The sequence below is a fragment of the Anabas testudineus genome, chromosome 17, assembly GCF_900324465.2.
Source record: "Anabas testudineus chromosome 17, fAnaTes1.2, whole genome shotgun sequence".
NCBI lineage: Eukaryota > Metazoa > Chordata > Actinopteri > Anabantiformes > Anabantidae > Anabas > Anabas testudineus.
Genome location: NC_046626.1, coordinates 16,191,991 through 16,213,316, shown reverse-complemented (window position 1 = coordinate 16,213,316; position 21,326 = coordinate 16,191,991). Strand labels below are relative to the sequence as shown.

Genomic DNA, 21,326 nt, shown 5'->3' with positions numbered 1-21,326 from the left:
CCCCAGTGCCTCCAAGAAAAGCCAATAATATGCTAAGCTAATGAGAGGCGAACCATTGATTCCAGCTATGCTATCAGGGGCGCAAGCCCTGGATATGCTCTGATGCAGGCTGGAGTTTTAGCATTGTAATGAGGTTGAAATGAAACACTATGTCCTCAAGCACTGCAGTCATGTGGGATGATGCAGAGAGTGCTTTGTGCTGTTTGGCAGCGCGCTCGTCGGGACACTGTGCAGAGAAGTCAGTATTGTGTGATACGGTTAGGATTGTTTTTGTTTTGGCTAGGGGCCGTTTTATGGGGAGGTTAGAAGGGTCCACCCTATCAATTTGAAATTTAGCATTCATCTCCTGCTCAGCTGTACTTTCCCCTCCCTTCCTGCCTTCCTTCTCTGCTCTTAAATTCCTTTTTCCTACGTTCTCATCTCCTTCCTTTTCCCGGCTACTCTTTTCTTCAGTCAGTGCAGTCAGTCCTACTTTGCACTCTGATGACCAGCTGGAGAGAGCAGTATTCACTCTTTTCATCTCCTCATATTTTCCTGTCTGCATCGTCTCTCTGTACTTTGTACATCTCCACTCGTTTGCATTTCTCTTTCCCCCCTTTTCGTCGTTCTAATTTGATTCCTGCTCTGTTGCCTTCCCCCCTCTTCGTATGCCATCTCCTCTTCTCTCCACCAATCTGTTGTTTCTTTATTTGTGTGAGCGAGGCCATGAGCATATTCTAATCTCCCGGTTCCACATTAGTGACTTGCCTGCAGCACCTTCATTAGTTGTTCAGCCGTGGCTCGGTGTTCGACTGTGTGCATGGAGTAGCGTGTCTGAATATACATGCAAAACTGCTGCACACATAAATGCGTGTACACCTGGATGCAAGCTTACGTGTGCTGCAGACGATGTGAGTGTGAGCATGCATGATCTCACGTGTTTGTGTGTTGTATTATTCAGCTCGTTCTCTCTCTGTCGATCAGTGCGCTGCTGCCACCTGCTGTTTGACAAAATAACTGCTCTGCTGGACCAAAGTCACGTAGGACACAAGCACAGCTCTGCTCGCTCAGTGGATGAGCTCATCCCTAGTTTTGTGAGCATATCGAGTATTCGCTGTCATTCTGTGTTGTGTTACACAGAGGAAGAAGGAAGATGAAGAAGATCTATACTGGCTGAAATAGCTCAGTGATTTTGATAGTTGTCAGGGATTAGTTGCCATGTTCCTGAATTGTGTAGTGATTAGTCTTGTTGGCAAAATGTCCAGGGACATGGACATTTAGACAAAGTGTACACAGACAACAGAACCGTGTACTGTCTTCAGTCTGCAGTTCAGTGCTTTTAAAGAACATGCATTCATAGGGTTTTATTCTCATTAATGCCACTGTAAGTGCCTCATTGTGTCCACATGATCATGTGTATTACTTTTTCACAGCTAAAGTAACACACCTCCCCGGTGAATAAACAGTCTCTGAATATATTGATTGTTTTTAAAGAGAGCTGTTTAGTTTCAGTATATTTTATATGTTGGATTAAATTAACCGCTTTGGCAACGAATCTACAACAACAGCACTACCTCATCATTAAATTCCTTTCTGATTACTGCTCTGTGGCGTGTGTAATAATACCAGTTGTAATGTTATCATAAAGGTTATGATTACTTTGTGTTTAAATATGCCTCCTCTGTGTGACTTTACATCTGCAGACAGCAGAAGGCTTACCTGGCCACACAGGGCCCGCTGGCCGAGACCACCGAGGACTTCTGGAGGATGCTTTGGGAACACAACTCCACCATCGTTGTCATGCTCACCAAGCTACGAGAGATGGGACGGGTAATACACAGACACATACTGGACTTAACATAAATGCATGCAGCACCTGTAAAGTCACTGAACCGTTTCAGGGGAGACAGTACAGTAGGATATTAGGCATCATAACAAAATCAGGAAGAGAATGGTGCAAAATGTTCGTCCAGGGGAAGTATATAGGAAAAGATATGATGTGACGTAAGATAAGCAGAGGCGTTCACCTTAGCAAAAAGTCTTGAAACAGGGAAGCAGCTAGCATGGCTGTGTCAGAAATGACATCCTGGATTCTCAGCTTACCTTTTATTCCAGCTGGGGAACCTCTATCTGGCTCTTGCTGTTTCCAGCTTGTCTTTTCACTGGCAACTGTCAAAAAAACGCCAATAAACAAAGAGGTGCTAGTAGGCAGATTTGTGCAGTTTTAGACTAGCTGTTTTTCTCTGTTTCAAGACTTTATGCTAAGCTATAACCAGCTGTCAGCTCCAGTGTTTTTTTTTAAGGGACAGACATGAGAGTGGTATCAATCATCTCATCTAATCCTCCCAAAACCTCCAACGATTCCTAAAAATAAGAGCAGTCATCTTGGTAGCACTTTGATTAAATCCATAAAATCTGAGCCTGAGCTGCAGGCAATTCTGACTGCTTTTTACATATTATATTATATTTTATCACCCTCTCATCCTTAATCGCAGTCTGTTGTAAGATTTTCACATCATCCTTGTAGTCAAGAAAAGGAACAAATGATGTAATTATTTAGGCACCCAAGATGAATCAGACAGTAATTCAGAGCCACAGATTAGTCAATCTGGATTTTTGTTTATGAGCAGAGACCTTCTGACTCAAAATGACAAATAACACACAGTAACCTGCACTAATAATATCCTCCACATGCAAGCTCATTATGTAGAATGAATTTTTTCTAAATGTGTTTCTTTTAATATAAATGCTTTAAAAAATCTTGTTTCTCTTGCCTTTTGTAGGAGAAGTGCCATCAGTACTGGCCAGCAGAGCGTTCAGCCAGGTACCAGTACTTTGTGGTCGATCCAATGGCTGAGTACAACATGCCCCAGTACATCCTCAGAGAGTTCAAAGTCACAGATGCCAGGGTATGCTGGATTCACTCTGTGTGTAGATTTCAGTCAGTGTGCCCTTGTGTATATGTGTGTGTTCGTGCACTGAACTGTGTGTGTGTGTTGTGTGTGTGTGTGTGTGTGTGTCTTGGTGGGAGGGGATGTGGATTGATTGGCATTACAAATGTGCAAAAAAAAAAAAAAAATCCAACCCAAATCCATCTTAATTTTAGCTTTTCATACAAATGCTGACAGTCACACTAAGTGTTAAAAATTATACCGACTGTGATTTCAAGGTAGAGATTATCAGAACACATCCCATGTTATTTCTCCTGGCAGGTTGACATCAAGTGAATGCACCATCAAACATGTTTACCCAGATTTAGTAACACTGTGCTTGCTCTACGTGTGTGTGCGCTTGTGGATGTGAGTGTGTGCATGAGTGTTTTGAGATCACTGCAAAAATACATGAAAAGCATAGCCTTCAATCCCTAAGGGCCAGTACTGGAACTCCCTGTGATGCAGTAGTTTCAATGGGCTATAAATACACTTTACTGTCATCAGAAAGCTCACAGCACTGCAGCACTCTAATCCCAGATCCATTCCTTCGTTTTCACACACACATACACACACACATATCTATATGTGCACTGGAAGACAGAGATTTGGAAATAAACTCCAGATTCTTTCAAAAAATAAACATTCAATCACACATACTGACTCCACAGTTCTGTCAAGTGTGTTAGAGTTCAGTGTGCATCCTCGAGTGTCAAAGCCCCGCTAACTTTCTCTCCTGTCAGGTTGTTAGCTTTGCTCATATCTCATCCCTCATGTGTAAATTAGATGATTAGATGTCTGCAGTGAAAACCAGCAGGGTTATGATACTCGTGGACATCAACCTGAGAGGATCTGCTGTGGAGTTTGTTTTTTATAGTGCTTTTTAGAGCAAAGGCCGCAGAGAGATGTGTAAGAAAATGCTGCAGTGTAGAGATAATTCAAGTATGCCACCTCCCTCGTGTTAGTTTTTCTTTTTTTCACTGCACTATTCCTCTTAAATGTACTTAAACTCTTTGTGTGCTGCCCCTCAGGACGGCCAGTCCAGAACAATCCGCCAATTCCAGTTCACTGACTGGCCTGAGCAGGGAGTGCCAAAAACTGGAGAAGGCTTCATTGATTTTATTGGACAAGTGCACAAAACCAAGGAACAGTTTGGACAGGACGGACCAATCACTGTACACTGCAGGTGAGGAAGAAAGATGATACAGATTAATCATAGAATTAAAACAAATCTATAGGCACAAAGGATGGTTGCCAATTTAGGCTTTGCTATTATGAGTGCTTATAATTCACTCTGCAGGTGAAAAAGTGTTCAACATGCACCAGTTAGAGATGTACATCTGTGATAATCTACATTAGTTCCTCAGATACTTTTGACTGAGGTATTTTTATAGCTGTATTTAAGAATTACAGCCAGTGGACAGTTTATTACCTTTAGCAGACAAAACTAATGCAGCCTAATACATTGCTGCAATAAATCCTACTGTCGTGCAGATATGATGTCCAGGTTTATTTCAAAGTGTTTTTCCAAACTGTTCATTAAACTTGTCATTTTGACAACTACCTTGCTCTACTGTTGAACTGCATTGTGTCCTATTATTATTATATTATAGTTTAGCCTGGCTGATACAGTTTAATTGGAGTTGACAAAATACTTATATTCATATGCAAAAGCTGTTTTACCCAGCAGTGCAATAAAATAAGATGTACCGTACATATAATGTAGCATAAAAACAAAACTTGTAGGTGTTATAGTGCCTTTCAAATGCTTGCAATTCAGGTGGACTCGGCTCCTAGGACATTTTTTAATAAAACCACATTAATAGTCAGGCTTTCTGATCTGGAGCATACATTAAAGTCATAAAGAGATTAGGAGCTTCAGACAGTAGATGTAATAAATATTCTGTGCATGTCCTCCTCAGTGCCGGGGTGGGCAGGACTGGAGTCTTCATCACCCTCAGCATTGTGCTGGAGAGGATGAGGTACGAAGGCGTGGTCGACCTCTTCCAGACAGTGAAGACACTTCGCACCCAGCGGCCTGCCATGGTGCAGACTGAGGTGAGACTGAAGAGCAAGGATATTTTTGAGATTTAAATTCCCACAGTAACAGGGCGATATCTCAAAGTCAATACTGTACGTGTATGTTTAATGTTATCTGAAGTGTCCATTATGTTCTCCACTAAAACAAAGTCTTACTGACAAATCCGCCTTTAATAGAGGTTTTAGAGAAACATCAGTAATCTTCTGGCGTTAGCGCAGAGATTCAGTGTCACTTTGTTTTTTATTATTGTAAGAATTGACAAATACAGCACATTATATAACAAAGGCGAAGCCTATTAAAAAGCATATAATAGTTAAAGAAGATCGTTGTGATGTGAATTTAAATTGGTTGATAAACATTTGAAGATGCAGACTTTCTCACTGCTGTCCTACCGTACCTTCCAGGACCAGTACCAGTTGTGCTACAGGGCAGCATTGGAGTACCTGGGGAGCTTTGACCACTATGCAACGTAACCACTTCCACTGAGCAGCCTCCCTGGTCAAACCTCTCAGGAGTGTGCCAAGTGTCCCATCTCAGCCACCATCCACTCACTTGACCCCTCGCCCCCCAAAGTCCGACCCCTCACAGCTACCGGAGGGGAGGATAAAGGGACATGCTAGTAGACCCACCGACTGGTTGAACCAATCACAGAGAGCCACACTGACTTAACCAACGACATGAGATTTTGCTTTAAAAATAATCACACAAACTTCACGACAACTATGACAAATACGCCAACTCTTGTACAGATGTGACAGCGCAGACCGGCAGCTCGCCTCTCTGCTCTGTCGAAGCCAAACCTCCCTGATTGTCAAAGGCTACTGGTAGCACTAAGAGAGCATTTTCTCGGTTTGTTTGTTTTTTTTATTGTCAATATTATGATTCATTATGTCAAATGTTTTTGTTTAGTATACTTTTTAATAATCATTTTAACATCAGACATTTCTTCTGTCTTAAACTGCCCTGCGTCGGGTGAGCATTATTTTCATAATCAGTACTTTTTATTTTTGTTTAGGGTACTTTAGCACAAGGGACATGTATTTTTAACACGTTCCTAGATACTAATTCAAGAGGACCACTGTTCTCTGAGCTGCTGTCAAATTTCTTTTGTCATGTGACGTTATTTTTTCTTCATATCATGTGTCCTAAAGATTTTGGTCTTACTCAGTTCAGTTCGTAAATAATAGCCTTTTCACTTGCCGATTCTGATAAACAATCAGCTGATTTCAGAGCACACACTTGATGACATTGTTCTTTAAACGTGGTAGCTAGCTAAGAACAAGTGAATTACAACAAGAGACTAAATCAGAGGTGTACAGAGACGGAAAGCACATGATTTCTATGTTGGGTTTTTTTGTTGTTTGTTTTTCATCAGAAGTCTATGGCATTGAGGCCTTCATACTCCACAGCGGAGAACTTACATGAGCAAAACAGACTTTTATACCCAAAGGGTAGCTGACAGGAAGCAAACTCCCTGATTCCTGAATATGGACGCTCTTCAAGTCCCTCCCATCTCTTCGCTGCCCATCAGCCTGGTCGGTTTGCTGGAGTTGAACCACAAGCACCAAGAGGAGCAGACGTGGTTCACGTGGGCTGAGAGCAGCGCTGGCACCTGTACAGAATCAACCATTCCTACCAGAGGGAAAGAGACTCAGCCCTTTGGACTGAAACCTGATATTATTTTATACAGAAATGAAACTATAAATATATATATATGATTATGACTGATTATATATATATATATATATGTACAATTACACATAGATATATACACAGCTTCAAAATATATTGTTAAAAGGATTAATTCTGCTGATGTACCAACCCTAGAGACACAGCAGAAAGCCTGCTGTCCTAGAGTGTGTATTAATGGCAACACCGTTGTATCTACTGTACTACCATAGTAACTTTGAAAGCTGGTTGTCCGTCTGAATGAGGAATAACAGCACAACCCCCTGCCCCACCCATCAAAATGGACAACTCCTCACTCAGCACGGGCCATCGCACCACTCAAGCACACATCTTCTCCCACACGAGCCGCAGGAGGGGGAGCGTCTGATCCCAGAGGCCTTAGCGTTACGGTTTCTGTGGTGGTGGTGGCGGCAGTGGGAGGGAGGGGGGACTTGAAAACGCTGGTGAAAAACAAAAATGTGCATTTTTACCTTGTGAATGCTTAGTGCTGTAGGGGTTCGATCTGTTGTACACACAGTCTGTTTTCTATTTGTCGATAAAGAACTGGAATTTAAAAAAAACTGTTGATGAAAAAGAAAAAACATCGATGTTAATAAAGTTAAATAATTGGGTTTTGTACAAATCCTGGCTTGTGATGTTTTGTTTTTTGATCCTGTAGTTTGCAAAATGTGAATAGAAATAATTTCTAGTCCAAGTTTATTTTTGCCTTTTGCCCGTAGGGACATCAGGAAACTGTGGCTTCATTGTCTCTAGTTGCTGAGAATGATGCCCATTATTTTCTCATGTATGACTAGATTTAGTTCATCGTCATTGTTTTATAGTGTGTGTATGTGTGGTCGCATGTTTGCCGGGTGTAACTAGGAACTCTGAAAGATGATGACCCCCTTTGGGTTATAATTGCTGACAACAAAATGTCTGTGTACCTGCTTACAACTGGGTTATGGTTTGTTATAAAGTGTAACAAATATTACTGCTAATACTGTAAATGCTAAAAGAGGAGACTCTGACTTAACCACATGTCCACCTACAAACCTTTTCTAATCATTCAACCACATCTCATAGCCTGCAACAGTAGGTGGAGTTTGTTTAGTTGTTGTTTAGGTTTACGGCTTCGTTATTCATGGTAATTATTTTAAGTACTCCACAATCTGATAGACGTTGATAGAAATTGCAATACTGGTGCCTGTAAACACGTCATCCAGGTTTCTGATTGTTCATTGTTACTAAAAAACAATGAGATGATGACAAATCAGGACGTAAGTGTGCGGTTTCGATCATGTATTTACGCTTCCATTGTTGCATGTAAACACCTACAGTAATCCAGAATATGATCAAAACCAGGATAAGAATACTAATGTGCATGTGCAACTCATTTTGTGGATGTGAAAATCACAGTCTTGCAACATTAGACCTATCAGTGACGATTTAAATAGGTGAAATATCACATTACTACCCATGGCTGAGTAAACTACCCTGTGATTATTGTATAGAGAAAGAGGGGGGGATTCGGTTTGAACCTAATATGGCTGTGGTTGGTATGTTTACTTATATTACCATGGAGACAGCACCGCCAGCCAAAACTGATCAAACCGCAGAAAAAGCAGATTTGGTGAAACTTAAACTCTTATCAGAAAATAACTTAAGCAACCAAAGTCACATTAGCTAATTTAGTATAAAATATTTTCTATTAGAAGTGTCCCTGTGCATGATCCCAACATGTCAAGGTAGTTCAAATAAAAAGCATCTGCAAATATCTAAATGTAAATTTAGTGAGCCTCACCCCGCAGCTGTGCTGTGCATATGTGTGTCTCCATGTGAGCGTCCTCGCCATCTCCAGTCCCCAAGTCAACTTCCCACCAGCAGCCCACACACTGTGTTAAATCACTGCCCGCTGATATCACATGACGGTAACATAGAAATACAATGTTGGAGTTACTGTAGCTGTGGAAAACACTACAAAGGTTTGGGTTTTGTATATTTACTCAATATGTACTAATCATAACATATGGAAAAGATGTTGATTCAAGCCTTAAAACACACAGGGCGCATTTTCTCGTCTAACTGCCAGTTTGGATGTTGGAAGGACACATGCAATAACAGTAACATGCTATTTCAAGACAAAGCACATAAACAAGATATAAAGGATTTATAGGATAATTACTGTTGCTGTTTAGTACTTTAGCACCGCTGTATAATTTTGTATTTGGGGGTGCAGCAATATCGTCATTTTCTTCAGATTTGATTGTGCACTAAATTACATTGCAGAAATTCACACCTACTGTGTAATGATGTTGTTGCTCGTCTGTGTTATGGTAATAACACTGATTGGTGTTGTTTCTGTTGTGCCGAGTGGGCCTTAATTTTAGCAGTGAAAATATTCTGTTTATGAAAGCTAATACTTTGTTTACATGACAGTTTTTCCATTTTTTGAACAGGGTAATTTTCTTTTCAGTGTAACTTATTATTAGTGGTAGAGGTAGCATTGTGCAATATGGAATTTCGGCTGTAGCATTTTACAATATGTTGTTTTGGATCCCACAGAACCCACTGACATCACTGTGGTAGTTTGAACTGTGTCCAGGTGCATTTTTTATCTCCATTCAGCAGCATTAACTCTATCTAACCTGCTGCCTTTCTGTAACACCTGTCTTTGCTTTAAGACACAGCACAGCCAGTTATCACTGTCCAGCAGGAGATACCATGAGTAATCTAACTGGGTAAGTCCACTTGAAAGCATGTGTTTGACTTATGTGCATTGCAGTATCAGGATGCTGAGTCATGTGTTCTTCTAGAGGTGATTCACAGTCTAATGAAGAAGTAGAAGAAGACCGTAAAGGTGAGTTGCTGTGCTTCACCATCAAAGCCCATTTGGAGGATTTGTTCTCTGACAGTCACCTGGCAGAGGACGGCTTCCTGCTGAAACACATACAGAAGAACAAGCATGGCTACGTCAGTCTCAAGCTCCTCACTTGTTTGAGAAAGGTAAAATAATATTTATTTGGTTTGAGTGAAATTTGGTGTGCTTTCTAGGCTGTTTACATTCCAATCGTTTGAATAAAAACAGTGCAGAGAAATGCAAGCAAGGCTGAGGTTGCTACTGTTTGTTACAGATAAAGGCCCTGACCACAAACTGGTACATGACTCTAGCAGCAGCAGCGTACTCGGACCTTCTGGAAGTGAACGATGAATGCACCAAAGTGCGGCGAATAAAGCCGCTTCCCCAATGGCTCCTGTGTTCACCCACCAGCAAGCTCCTCCTTGCCTGGAACCTTTCTGAGATGCAAACCGGAGAAGCCGGAGCAGCTCGAGGCCTTTCGCTCTCACAGAGCATCCTGCAAAAGTTCAGCCCTCACGGCAGTGTCGCTTCAGTCTGGATCCTGCATCCTGGCAAAGAGCTTCCTAAGGAGCTGCAGTGCTATGCCAAACGTCACAAAGAGATTGGCGAGCATTTGTGTGCAGTGGTGAAATTTGATAGTTTGGAGGCAGTTCGCAGGGCCTACAATGCCCTGAAAGCAGAAGAGAAGAAGCCTGAAGAGGGTATGTGCGTGGTGCCTTTGGGATTCCAGTCACTGCATCACATGAGCAAGGATGAATCATCAGAGGAAAGAATTGAGGACCAACCTGAGGACACGCCATCCCAGGAAAATCCATTTGAAACCTCAGAGGATTCAATCCAGGAGGAACTCTCTTCACCAGTTACTGTTTCTGATGAAATTCCAGACATATCTCAGGCCCAAAATACTTTGAACAACCCCATTCAAAGAACACTGGAGCAGATCTCCGCCAGCTACAGCAGGCAGCGTTTCCCTGCTTTGAATCAGAGGTACAGTAGATTGAGCTGGTCCTCTGGAGACTGTAAAAAAGAGAGTACTCAAAGCCCCTGGGTGCTAAGGCGCAAATTTGCAGCCAGAGCATTAAACCACAAAGCAGCTGGACACCTGAGCGCAGCCCACGTGGTGCAACGAGTGCTGCGTCAGCCCTTGGGCCCTGATGGCACCAGGGGTTTTCACGGCAGACGGAAGTTACTGCAGCAGGAATGGATGAAGGAAGTTGTGCTTGAATAACGGCGATGGATTTGTGGAGAAGCGACATATCACAGAAACTGAAAAGCTGATGAAGTGAAATCAGATCCTTTTTGCAATAAACAACGAATACCATTTGGGTTTTGCCACCTTTTCCCGTGAGAAAGTGTTTATCCTGGGTGACATGTAGTTGTGATCTATTGACAGATGGGGGCAGCATTTAGCTGTGTTCACAAATGTGTTAATCTAAACACTCACGTTTGTTCTACTTGTCAGTTGCGTAGGAAGTAAATACACTGTACTGCATGGAAAGTGACGAGGATACATATTAGCTGTAGAGACAAATTGTAACACAAACTGATGTCTTTAAGGGCTGCATTAAAAGCGTCTCTGACTCCGCACATGGCTCTTTTGAAATTCGAGTGGCCTCCGCACTCCTGGGGCCTCGGCTCGTCTGCAAATTGCAATGTATATTTGTTCTCGAGCCAGGATGGATTTACCTTGTTACTACTTTCTCTGAGAAAGAGGTGTTGTCTTTCAACATGAAACGCTCAGAAAAAAGCCCTCATTGTCCCACTGCATGGTTTTCACAAATGCCTGTTTAGATTCTGGTTCCCTAAAAAGTAGTTTTCCACTCGCTGAGGTGACATTTGGCTGACGACTACTTATCCAATCATCAAACCACATCTTGTGCAAGATGAGCGTAGTAGCAACATTTGTGTCTCACTGCCAGCCTTTCTAACGACACCTCGACTGGAATGATGTGTTTACAGTGTTACTGATTGAGGGCTTCCTTAAAATCTGGCCCAAACCTAAACAAAATGTGTTTTTTCACTCATCCACACCCAGTGGAAAAGATTCAATCAGATGTGTAAGGGATTCTATTATTCCAATTGAAAACACACCTTTTTCATTCTTCGATTGTATATGTTGAATGTCAGACTGTTTTCATGACTAATGTAATGTTAGCTTGTATCAAGTGTTTCACTCCCATTGTCCCCGACTTGATTTAACAATTAAAAGCTGTATAGCAGCGGAGGCCGGTCTATGAAAACTTTAAACATCTGTGAACAATATGTATAGAGTAGAAACGCTGCTGCCTGGTGTCAGGAAATGTTTCTGTGCTGATAGTTTCTTTTCAAGGGCAGAAAAGCACGATATCTCCTGCTAACTGGAAGTCATTATGTATTTAATGGGCTACTCAGGCCAATTGTTGAAGTGTAGAATATGTCAAACAAGTTGGTTGCTATAATTTCAGTGTTTCGTGGATAGTTTTGCACCTGCCAACCATTATCTAAACAGAAGTTTCTTCTGATTTGTGCCACATTGTTCTTCAGGTTAGCACTGAAGGAGTGTTTGTGATAAATCTACACCTTAGGTCACTGAGATAACCTTCGCAAATCCACTGACACATATTTTTGGTCTGATACGAAACCCGGGTAAAGATTCCTTTGGTTTTCCCCTCTTTTTCTTTCAAGTCAACACAGAAGGAATTTTTAAGTCCTAGAAAGTTGGCAAATGTGCCACGTTTCCGCTGCACTAGTGAAACTTTGAAAGAGTGTGATCTGTGTATAGTTTGGCCCGAGGACATGTGAATGACTCACAGTGTTAGAATGAGATATTTGTTAGCAAATAACTCTTTTCCTGTTGTGATGCCGACTTCAGTACTGTAGCACAGAGATCATTGCTTCATCTCAACATGTCAGGCTCCAGACACGGTTCTTAACCATCAGTTCTGTCTGGGACGACGGTGTACGACAAGATTTATTTGACAGGTTTATGCTCCCAAACAGCACCTGTAAAGCTTTGTGTATCTTTCTCATCTCTCCCTCCCACAAGCATCGCTTTAGTCATCTCCGAAACGGCCGGCCCCTGTTTATATACGATTGACCCCACACACCTGATGCATTTCCTCCGTGGAAGCGGTATTTATTTAGATTGCTGTCTGGAGTGCCTGATACCTTCCAAAAGCGCAACCATCTGCTCCTCATTTGCTCCTAGAGGGCTAAAACACTGTATTGGAGGAGACGTGAACGTGAAATCCTCAACAACAACACTCTTGGTTTTATCTCTAGCCAACTGTAGATTGAATCCTCATGAAGTGCCTCTGCTGTGATAATTCTGTTTAACTCGGGTTAATATTGTCTTAGCACCCTTTAAACCAATTGTGAACTTTCTTAATTCCTCCTAAAAGATTGAAAAACACTCGCTGCAGCAGACCCCACTAACTCCTCTGATCTGCCCATTTGAGGCCATTACCAATTGCCCGCTTAAGATGGGAGGCTTTTTTTGCAGCAGAAGGTAAATGTAAGCCCTCGCTGGGGCCAAAGCATCCTTTAGTGCTCCTGGAGCGAGAGCCAGGGAGATTATCATGTCAGGAGTAATCCGACTCGGCCCACAAGCACAACTACGGAGGAGGAGCAACAGTTAAGGGGGGTGGCAGGCAGAGGCATCAGAGAAGCTCTCTGCCCCACTTACGATAACCACACTCTCCCTCCTCACCCTAACCCATCTTCTCAACCCGCAGAGTTCCCCTCCCTGGAGCTGCAGACAAGACCTGATGCTGGAAAGAGGGTAAGGACATGTGTATTATCTTTCCAGCAGCACTTTTGCATGGAGAGAATATGCTGTGGATTTCATGACAGATGGAGTAAAAGTTAAGGCGTCTTAGATCTGTTCTTTACATCTGTTCATTACATCGTACCTCAGTTTTGCTCTTTCCTCTGTTTTAGGTTCATGTTTATGCAAAAAGAGGACTGAGAATTGTGAATGGAGCGGCGCGATCACAGGGGTTCTCTGAAGTGAACCAGATGCCATTTTTGGGGTTTCTCTTCTTTCTGAATGGATCAACCAGAGTGCCAGGAAGCACATGCTTGCTTTCAGAGGAATGTTGATCTTGATCTGTGGAACCTCAAGGAGTTCTATGGAAGTGCAAATATGATAAAAAAATAATTCAGCCTGGACCTGAATCAAGTCAGGACACCTCCCCTACTTGCAGGCACAGGGAGTTGTGATGCTTTTCATGGGAACGAGCAGGAATCCTGCCCTCACGCTTCTCCTGTGATGATGATGGACTTACCCAGCCAGCACTTGCCTGTGGAGGTCAGCTGAAGACGACGCCACGCAGCTAAGTCTGGATTAGCCGGCCGAACGGTAAGGACACCGCATCTTCTTTTGTTAGTTTAAGCCGGCAGCTTATGGGGAAGGTGTTATGTGCCACTGACAGAGATGCCTCCCCAAGTGCTTGAGTGGCAGAAAACACACACTGGATTAATTGTATCAACAAGCGGCCCTCGCAGGAACCGCATGTTAATAGTGCAGAGCGGCCTGTCACGAAATGTTTGTAGAGCAGTTACCACTGATTACAAGACGCATGCCACTACGCTGGAAAAGCAATGAGAAAATGAAACATTTTCATAATTTTCTTGCAGAACCAGAACAATATTTTACCACACAGACTCGTTTGTTTTATCAGGGACGAACATTTTCCTTTTCTGTGTCTTACCCAACATGGTGGTTTGACTCATTATCATGTATAATGGCTCTGTGGCTTTCCCTTCCTAAAAGCTGGAGCACCACTTAGAAATCATACAAAATAGTGATTTTAGCTGATTTTTTCTTTTTCTGTATTTCTCTTTCCAAACTTTTTTTTTTTTTTTTTGCATAGCTGCACCTTTAATAGTCTAAAAAAAGTGATGATCCCCTGCTCACTAAGCCCATATCATATGTAGAGATTATAGTGTATCTAGTGGAGCCACAAGAGGCTGGACACAGGTTAAGCCTCAACTGAGCCGTGCAACTTTCATAACCTCGCAGTGCTGGTCATACCTGAAGGAAACGGAAGGGGAAGCTGAACTGATGCATCACTCCACAAAGTCTCATCAGCATAGTCTGACCACTTTTTGTACAGGTTATTACTTTTGCATACAACTTGAAAACGCTAAGTTTGAAGAAAGCATCGGCTTTTAAAAATATTTCAGATGTTTGTACTTGCTTGTGCTTGTTGGCGTGGGTCATATTTGAAAGTAGTATTCAGCGTGTGCCAGACGGACGTCAACCTTTTGTAACAGCAACATCAACATGTTTAACATGGGATCAAAAGAAACGCTGTTGTGTTAAAAGAGGATCAGGTTAGCAGCCAAAATAGCTGATTGGAGACACTTCTCTCTTCCTTTAGTAAGGGAGAAGAGGCAACATGAGTCTTACAACATAAAAAATAATCAGGATAGGAGACATTTCCCTATCAAGTTATTTTAACTGTGCCTTGACTATAATAATAATAAAGTGTAGACAGCTTGGGACTGGTGACAAATGTGAGTCTATAAGTTTATCTTCCCCTGACACCTCATTAATGCCACCCAACAGCAACAGGTTTGAGTTGTGAGATTTTGTGGTCACTGGACTGATCCGCATAAATCTGTGGGACACGACAGTAGGCCTTGCAAAATAATTGTAAGCTTTTTAAGCCACTTAGAAACACGCATGAATTATGTTTAGAATTTGTAATATGTGTAAAAACGATCGCTATTTTGCTGGCATTAGCCACAGATGTTTTCCTCTTTTTTTTTTTTTTTTGCTTCTCAGTAATGAACAGCAGCTTTCTCACTACCATGCGAGAGGCTTGTTTTAATTATCCTATGGTTACTGAGTGACAGAACCAAAGCCAACCGAAGTGGCTGCCCAATGAAATTACAGCACAGTCTAGCCTGAGCCTTTTTTTTTCAGTTGCATTAAAACCCAGGCTGGATTTAGAACAGCCAATCCTGGCTCAGAACATCCACTTTATTTTACAGCCTTTTGGTCCATCCCGGTGCCAACACAACACCTCTCACTCAACACGGTTGTCACCTTTTTTACTTTATTATTCAATGTGCAAGTAGGATGTGTTGTGGAAGAAGTAGATGCACCTGTTGGTGCTCTCTCTTGGTGGACCTCGCATGCTATCCTAACCCCTGAGCTAGAGGTGTCTGATGGATTAATGCAGACACACACACACACACACACACACACACACACACACACACACACACACACACACACACACACACACACACACACACACACAAAGGGCTCCGCCACCAACACTGCAGCCAGGTGTTAACCCACGTGACTGCAGATAAACCGCACAGGCATTAGTGCTAATCCCGCCCTGATCTTTGGAATATGTCCCTATTACCTCCCCAAGCCTGTCCCCAGGCCTCCTGATGCTCACTTAAGAGGGAAAAGACAAGACAAGGCCTCTCTAGGACTCCCTAAAGCACGTTGTTTCCTTGCAACCACACAGTAGGTGCCTTTGCCGCTGTTTGTTATGCTCCTGTTATCTTTTCATTGCAAGTTTTTATGGGGTGTGTTCAGAGTAGCACAGAGAGACAGTCAGTCACATGGGTGGAGCTGAGCTGAATCACATCGCGTGGTAATAATGTTCTTTAAGTAGAGGCCTCAGGTTGTTCACTGGCAAATGCGCAGCAATGGTTAGACCTGTGGACATTTCTAGATATGAGGAAGCAGCAGTCTCATGTAAACTGGATTATCTAGTGTTATGTGATGGTGCTGCTGGAAGTGAGTGTGCGCCCTGGAAGTGAAGTGGGTGTCTGGACTACGGTGGAAGGTTGGACTTTGTCTTGATTTCTACGCGAGACTGTGTCATATGATTTGGGAAGTGAAACCACGCAAGTGCTGTGTCTGTGTGTTTATGGTCTGTGTGAGTCACAGCGAGGGAAAGTGAGTGAGACAGAACAGGCTGTATTTAGGGAATGTATAGGAACAAATGCTACAGAGCGGTGGCACATAAAAGTTGGCATCTGCTTTTTTTTTCCAGAACAAAGGAGCTGTTCATTGCTTCCTCTCTGTGATCTTCTCTCGCTATAATCATGTCACACTGTCACCCCCGCCCCCTCCACCCCCCGCAGACGTCTGCCAGCTTCATTCAAACATGTTAACCACAGATGCCCCTTATCCTCATTTTGACAGATCTCTAGTTCATCTTCCATGCGCTGTGGCATTCTGTTGAGTGTCTCCTTTTGGCATGGGAGGGACAGGAGGACCCGGGTGCCATGCTACTGTAATTACATTATGGTCAGCTTAGCAGCGCCATGGCCGCTGACCCAATTATATCTTTGAAACATCTATTTTATTGTGTCATTTGAAATAATGCGATCTTTGAGACACAACAAGAGCTCAGTTGAGGGTTGGACATCAGACTTCAACAGTACGATGCATGCATTTGAGAATACATAATGTCTCCGGAATGGCTTTGACAGACTTACTGTAGGAATTCTTGGCTACACAGTTCATTTTCATGCATCATACATCAGTAGGATGCTCGATGCAAACATATTGCTGATCCTCTCCAACGTTTTCTCTCTCTGACACATGGCAAAAATCAGGTGTATCATTTTTAACATACCTTACACTTTCAGTAGAGGCACTAAATCCTAATGAGGACTTCACTGGGGTGTGAATTATTGTTTCAGGCGTCACACGTTTGACCAGCCTCAACTCCACACACAGGAACATACATGGACATATCAGCGCTGATGCTTATTGAGGTCCAGACGTGCTGCTGTAATGTGGGAGCTGTTTCAGTTGTCTTTACGACTCATCTGTACTTTTATGTCTCTGTCTGTGGATGGTTTTTCCTTCTGCTCGTTGGTCCTCTGGGGTTCCACTATATCCTCTGTGTTTTTGTGCTTCTCAGTTTGCTGGAAAACTGAAACATTTGTTCTTTCAGGAAGTGAACTGCTCATTCATGTCTTTCCGTTACTCTCCTAAGAAAACACTGGTGCCCCTTCCCTCTATCAATATCTGTATATTTATGTCCATGACAGCGGAGGCCAGTGGTAGATATTAGATGACTGTGATGATTAATCATCCATGACCATCTGAACAAGCTGCAGAATGCTCCTTGGCACTTTTATTGGCGCCAATCGACTACAGATGAGACTAATGTGTTTCTAAGTGGAGCAATTATGACAATCAAAGTGTCTTCAGGGACATGAGATCAGTGTTTGATGACCAGGCTTCCTCCAGTGTGAGCGACTGAGACATCAGAGGACTCATCTGTTTTTTTTTTTTTTACAAGCTAATTGTTTTATCAAGATGAGCCACAGAGCTAACGGGCCAAGGACATTGATGTATCACAGCGGTGTGAAACAACTAATTCCAAGGATGAGCAATTGTGCCAAACTGACCTATTAATAGCACAAGAAAACAATGATCTCATCCTTTGCCATATATCATAACAAACAGGTTCTTTTTAAATCGAGAATTTATCACGTTTCGAGCCGAAGCAGTAAGATTTCTGGTGTTAGGAGTTGGTGTTGAACCAAGAAAAACAAAAGGAAACTTTCCATTGAATACTCAATCTATCCTTTCTGGCGATAAAATATAACTGTGAGAAACCTTAGACGTATAGGGCACCAAGTGACTTTCTAGAGCAGCCACAGCTCCACATTTGATTTATATAGACGGTGTCAAATGAGGTTGTTAGCTGAAATGTTTGACTTTTAAATGAATACCATTCTACCCCTTCATTGTGCAGAGGCTGCTCACCACGTCAAAGCCATATGGAATTATGACTGATGAGTCAAGCTTGGACTGATATGACTGGTTATACCTGTTTACATGCTGTTTATACCACAGTAACTCATGTGTGCAGCTTCTTTGTATTTTTCCTCTGCGGTGTCCAAAACACTGTGCAAAACTGTCTGAATTTGCATATAGTCATTCTTTTTGTTTTACTTACTCAAGTGCAAAAGGTCAAATTCCACAAGAGCAACCAGAATCTTCCTACTTTTTACCATTTTTCAAACTTTCCCATTTAATGTGCTCTGCAGGAGCAGCCCACATGCTGAAAGTGCAAACATCCAGACAATATTCATTTGCGATTTTTGTTACTATAATAAACTAGACTCAGATATGTGACATTTTGTCCTATTGTAAACAATCCAGCAGCCTGTATATGCACACTACAGAATCCAGTCTGGCAAAACGCTTTGAAGGACTGGTCTGGATTTGCATTTAGTCACTGCCAGTATACCATTTCCGGCTCTGGAGAAATGTTTTGCTCACTGGTGACATGAAAAAATACAAAAGAAGCCAGCTTGTAAAAGCTCTTAAATACCTGTGCAGTGGCAATCAGGAAAGAGAAAACATTAGGAATAATTCTTGAAATTCAGTTTTGTGTCTGTTATGGTGCCGTGTCTGTTGAGAGGGAGGAGCTGCATGAGATAAATGGATGTACAAACACTCAAATGTTCAATAAGGCCTCATGTACATATCATTACAAATACTGCAGGTGTGGCTAAGAGATTTATGTCAATGAAATGTCTTTGATAGGATGTGGGAACAGAAATCAAGAAAAGAAGCTCATATTCTTGGGTTTCTAGACTCAAGGGGTTGCAGAACTCATCCAGCTTGTGTTCAGTTCGAATAACAAATTGCAGTTATGTTTTTAGCTCCTCAGGCAGCAGCGATTAGACTTTAAACATACACTGCATTCTCAGGTGTCAGCAAGTGATGTTGAGCTTGCAGATCATGAACCCACTTAGAGTGAAAATGAGCTGACAGCAGAATCGGGAAAAGTAAACTGACGGTAAAATAAAAGCCCTGTTAGTGAAACCTCAGCTGAGAGAAGGGGATTTATGGAAGGTCACCTAAATGCAATGGCACAGATCATAACAATTATTGCACTGTTCTCAGAGCTCTGATGTGATATGTTGAGGATATATATGCGTGACTGTTAGAACATGTCTGACATTTATGCATTTTGCCTCCCGACAGAGTTTCAATGCTCCTCCACGTTCTAAGATGAAGTTATGGAAAAGTTCTACTTTTGCCTTCGTGCTCTGTGGTGCAGTCCTGTCCATCCTCCTTGTTAAAAACATGGGCACTATTGGACAGTTTAAACCTAAGACAAAATATTCATACACAACTTCATGCTCATCGAGAATATCATCGTCAGAATTGACATCCAGAACCTCACCATCATCACCCTCATCATCATCACCAACATCCTCAGCGGATTCAGCAGTGCTGTCCGGGCAGACGGGTGGTCTTCATCGGAGAATCCGCTCAGCAGACGACATGAACTCTCTCCTGTCAGAGTGTAAGACAAACTGTTATTTTCTTCCTTCCCTGTCTGGCCTGAGATAAGGTGTCGTGTGAAAGGGTTGCTGGGGTTCAGACAGAAAACGCTGTTGTTTACAGAGCAGAGCATGTCTCGCAACAACCTGCAGTCAATTAGCACCTCATAGTTCACCGACTCTCCACAGAACCACTGTAACCTTCTAGAGAAGATGATATACCCACTTTACTCTGGTTTCACGTCACCTCACTGGGAGGCATCAATCAACAAAATTGGCTCATAGTTTCTCACGTTTTCTGAGATGCTGATAGTGATAAGGCCACTTCGTAGCTGTCATCATGTCAGATATAATAAACTGGCGTGCTTTTGTGTGAACCCAGCATTCATTATCATGTCAACTACAATATGCTATCTCTGCAAACCATCTTTCCTGTTTATGGAACTGGTTAGTGACAATGTTGTCCACAAAATTACACAGAATCAGATAGTTCTCCTTTCATCTGACTATAACTGATGATTTATGTCCTGTCTGTCAGTTTCCATGATGTTCCAGAGCTTCACGGAGGGTGAGCTTCAGCATGTGGTCGAGACCCTGCTGGACAAAAAGAGGAGAAGGAGCCAGCGCCTGGGTGACAACCAGGGCCGAAGGACTAAAAGAGCCCGGAGGCCAAAGCCCTGCTCTCTGAGGGAGCTGGAGCTGACTGTGAGTGAACTGGGCCTCGGCTACGAGAGTGACGAGACAGTGCTGCTGCGCTACTGCAGTGGTAAATGCATGGCCCATAGGCACAACTATGACATCACCATGAAGCACATGATGCGGACAGGTTTCAAGAAGAAGGGACGCAAGGATAAGGTCAGCAACGGGCCCTGCTGCCGACCGACTGCGTTTGAAAAAGACTTTTCCTTCCTGGACAATAAGAGCCGCTATCACACTATACAAAATGTGTCTGCAAAGAACTGTGGGTGTGTATGACCCAGATAAAGAGACTCTGAGCCCCTGTTGGAAGGGTTGAACATGGAAGCTGTTAAAAGACAAGAAACACGAAACTATGGAATATAAACTCAAGGAAAGGAGGAAAGAAAGGCAACGTGTTGATGCTGTACCACGACAGCTTTTTTTTCAGACAGACAGACTTTGACTTTTTGTCTGTGAGGTTGGGATCGCCCGGACAAGTGCTGTGTTTGTGTGGATTCCATGTAAAAAGACCAAAAATGACATGTTCATACCAAAAAGTTTATTATTATTATTATTATTATTATTATTATTATTATTATTATTATTATTATTTTATTTTCTATCTGTGTAGTAACACTGTAAATTGTGGTGTAACAACAATGTAGCAACGTTATGTTTGTGGTATTACATTTGACTAGTAGTGCATGTGATAGACATGATGATGATGATGAGCCACGGTGGACTAGATTATTGCTGTTACCACACTTGATATTCATTGGTGTCCAAATGTCGTAGTTTACATGATGATAATGGTGACAATAAGTCACACTTTCAGGCAAAGTAGTGCCTGAAATAAAATTGAAAACAAAAACAAATACAATGCACCAAAGTTTACTTTAAATTC

At 42.3% G+C, this 21,326-nt stretch overlaps 3 protein-coding genes across 9 annotated transcripts in view; all 3 read left to right on the top strand.

The window, feature by feature from the left end:
* Positions 1-7,238, top strand: part of LOC113171691 (receptor-type tyrosine-protein phosphatase F) — a 147,584-nt gene extending 140,346 nt beyond the window's left edge. For all 6 annotated transcript variants that reach the window (XM_026374259.2, XM_026374263.2, XM_026374262.2 and 3 more), the window contains 5 exons: positions 1,683-1,809; positions 2,763-2,888; positions 3,941-4,095; positions 4,832-4,967; positions 5,355-7,238. In XM_026374259.2, coding sequence (XP_026230044.1) covers positions 1,683-1,809; positions 2,763-2,888; positions 3,941-4,095; positions 4,832-4,967; positions 5,355-5,423 — 613 coding nt within the window. In that variant the 3' untranslated portion in view covers positions 5,424-7,238. The remainder of the gene's footprint in view (positions 1-1,682; positions 1,810-2,762; positions 2,889-3,940; positions 4,096-4,831; positions 4,968-5,354) is intronic.
* Positions 7,239-9,214: 1,976 nt separating this feature from the next.
* Positions 9,215-10,976, top strand: larp6b (La ribonucleoprotein 6, translational regulator b). The gene is made up of 3 exons (XM_026375089.1): positions 9,215-9,356; positions 9,432-9,621; positions 9,750-10,976. Exons 1-3 carry the CDS (start codon positions 9,340-9,342, stop codon positions 10,701-10,703), a joined length of 1,161 nt encoding a protein of 386 aa, XP_026230874.1. The 5' UTR covers positions 9,215-9,339; the 3' UTR covers positions 10,704-10,976.
* A 2,168-nt stretch (positions 10,977-13,144) lies between these two features.
* On the top strand, positions 13,145-21,005 carry LOC113171455 (neurturin). Of its 2 annotated transcripts, XM_026373811.1 has the most exons (4): positions 13,145-13,235; positions 13,394-13,814; positions 19,443-19,767; positions 20,283-21,005. In XM_026373811.1, exons 3-4 carry the CDS (start codon positions 19,470-19,472, stop codon positions 20,717-20,719), a joined length of 735 nt encoding a protein of 244 aa, XP_026229596.1. In that variant the 5' UTR covers positions 13,145-13,235; positions 13,394-13,814; positions 19,443-19,469; the 3' UTR covers positions 20,720-21,005. The 2 variants fall into 2 exon arrangements, with proteins under 2 accessions (XP_026229596.1, XP_026229597.1); XM_026373812.1 differs by lacking the exons at positions 13,145-13,235; positions 13,394-13,814 and adding an exon at positions 15,820-15,944.
* Positions 21,006-21,326: the final 321 nt, after the last annotated feature.

Excerpts from the sequence above, each read along its gene's own strand:
- LOC113171455 (XM_026373811.1), top strand. The coding sequence starts at position 19,470 with ATGAAGTTATGGAAAAGTTCTACTTTTGCCTTCGTGCTCTGTGGTGCA. Across the intron at positions 19,768-20,282 it reads GAACTCTCTCCTGTCAGAGT|TTTCCATGATGTTCCAGAGC; the intron begins GTAAGACAAACT and ends CCTGTCTGTCAG.
- larp6b (XM_026375089.1), top strand. Across the intron at positions 9,622-9,749 it reads TCCTCACTTGTTTGAGAAAG|ATAAAGGCCCTGACCACAAA; the intron begins GTAAAATAATAT and ends TGTTTGTTACAG.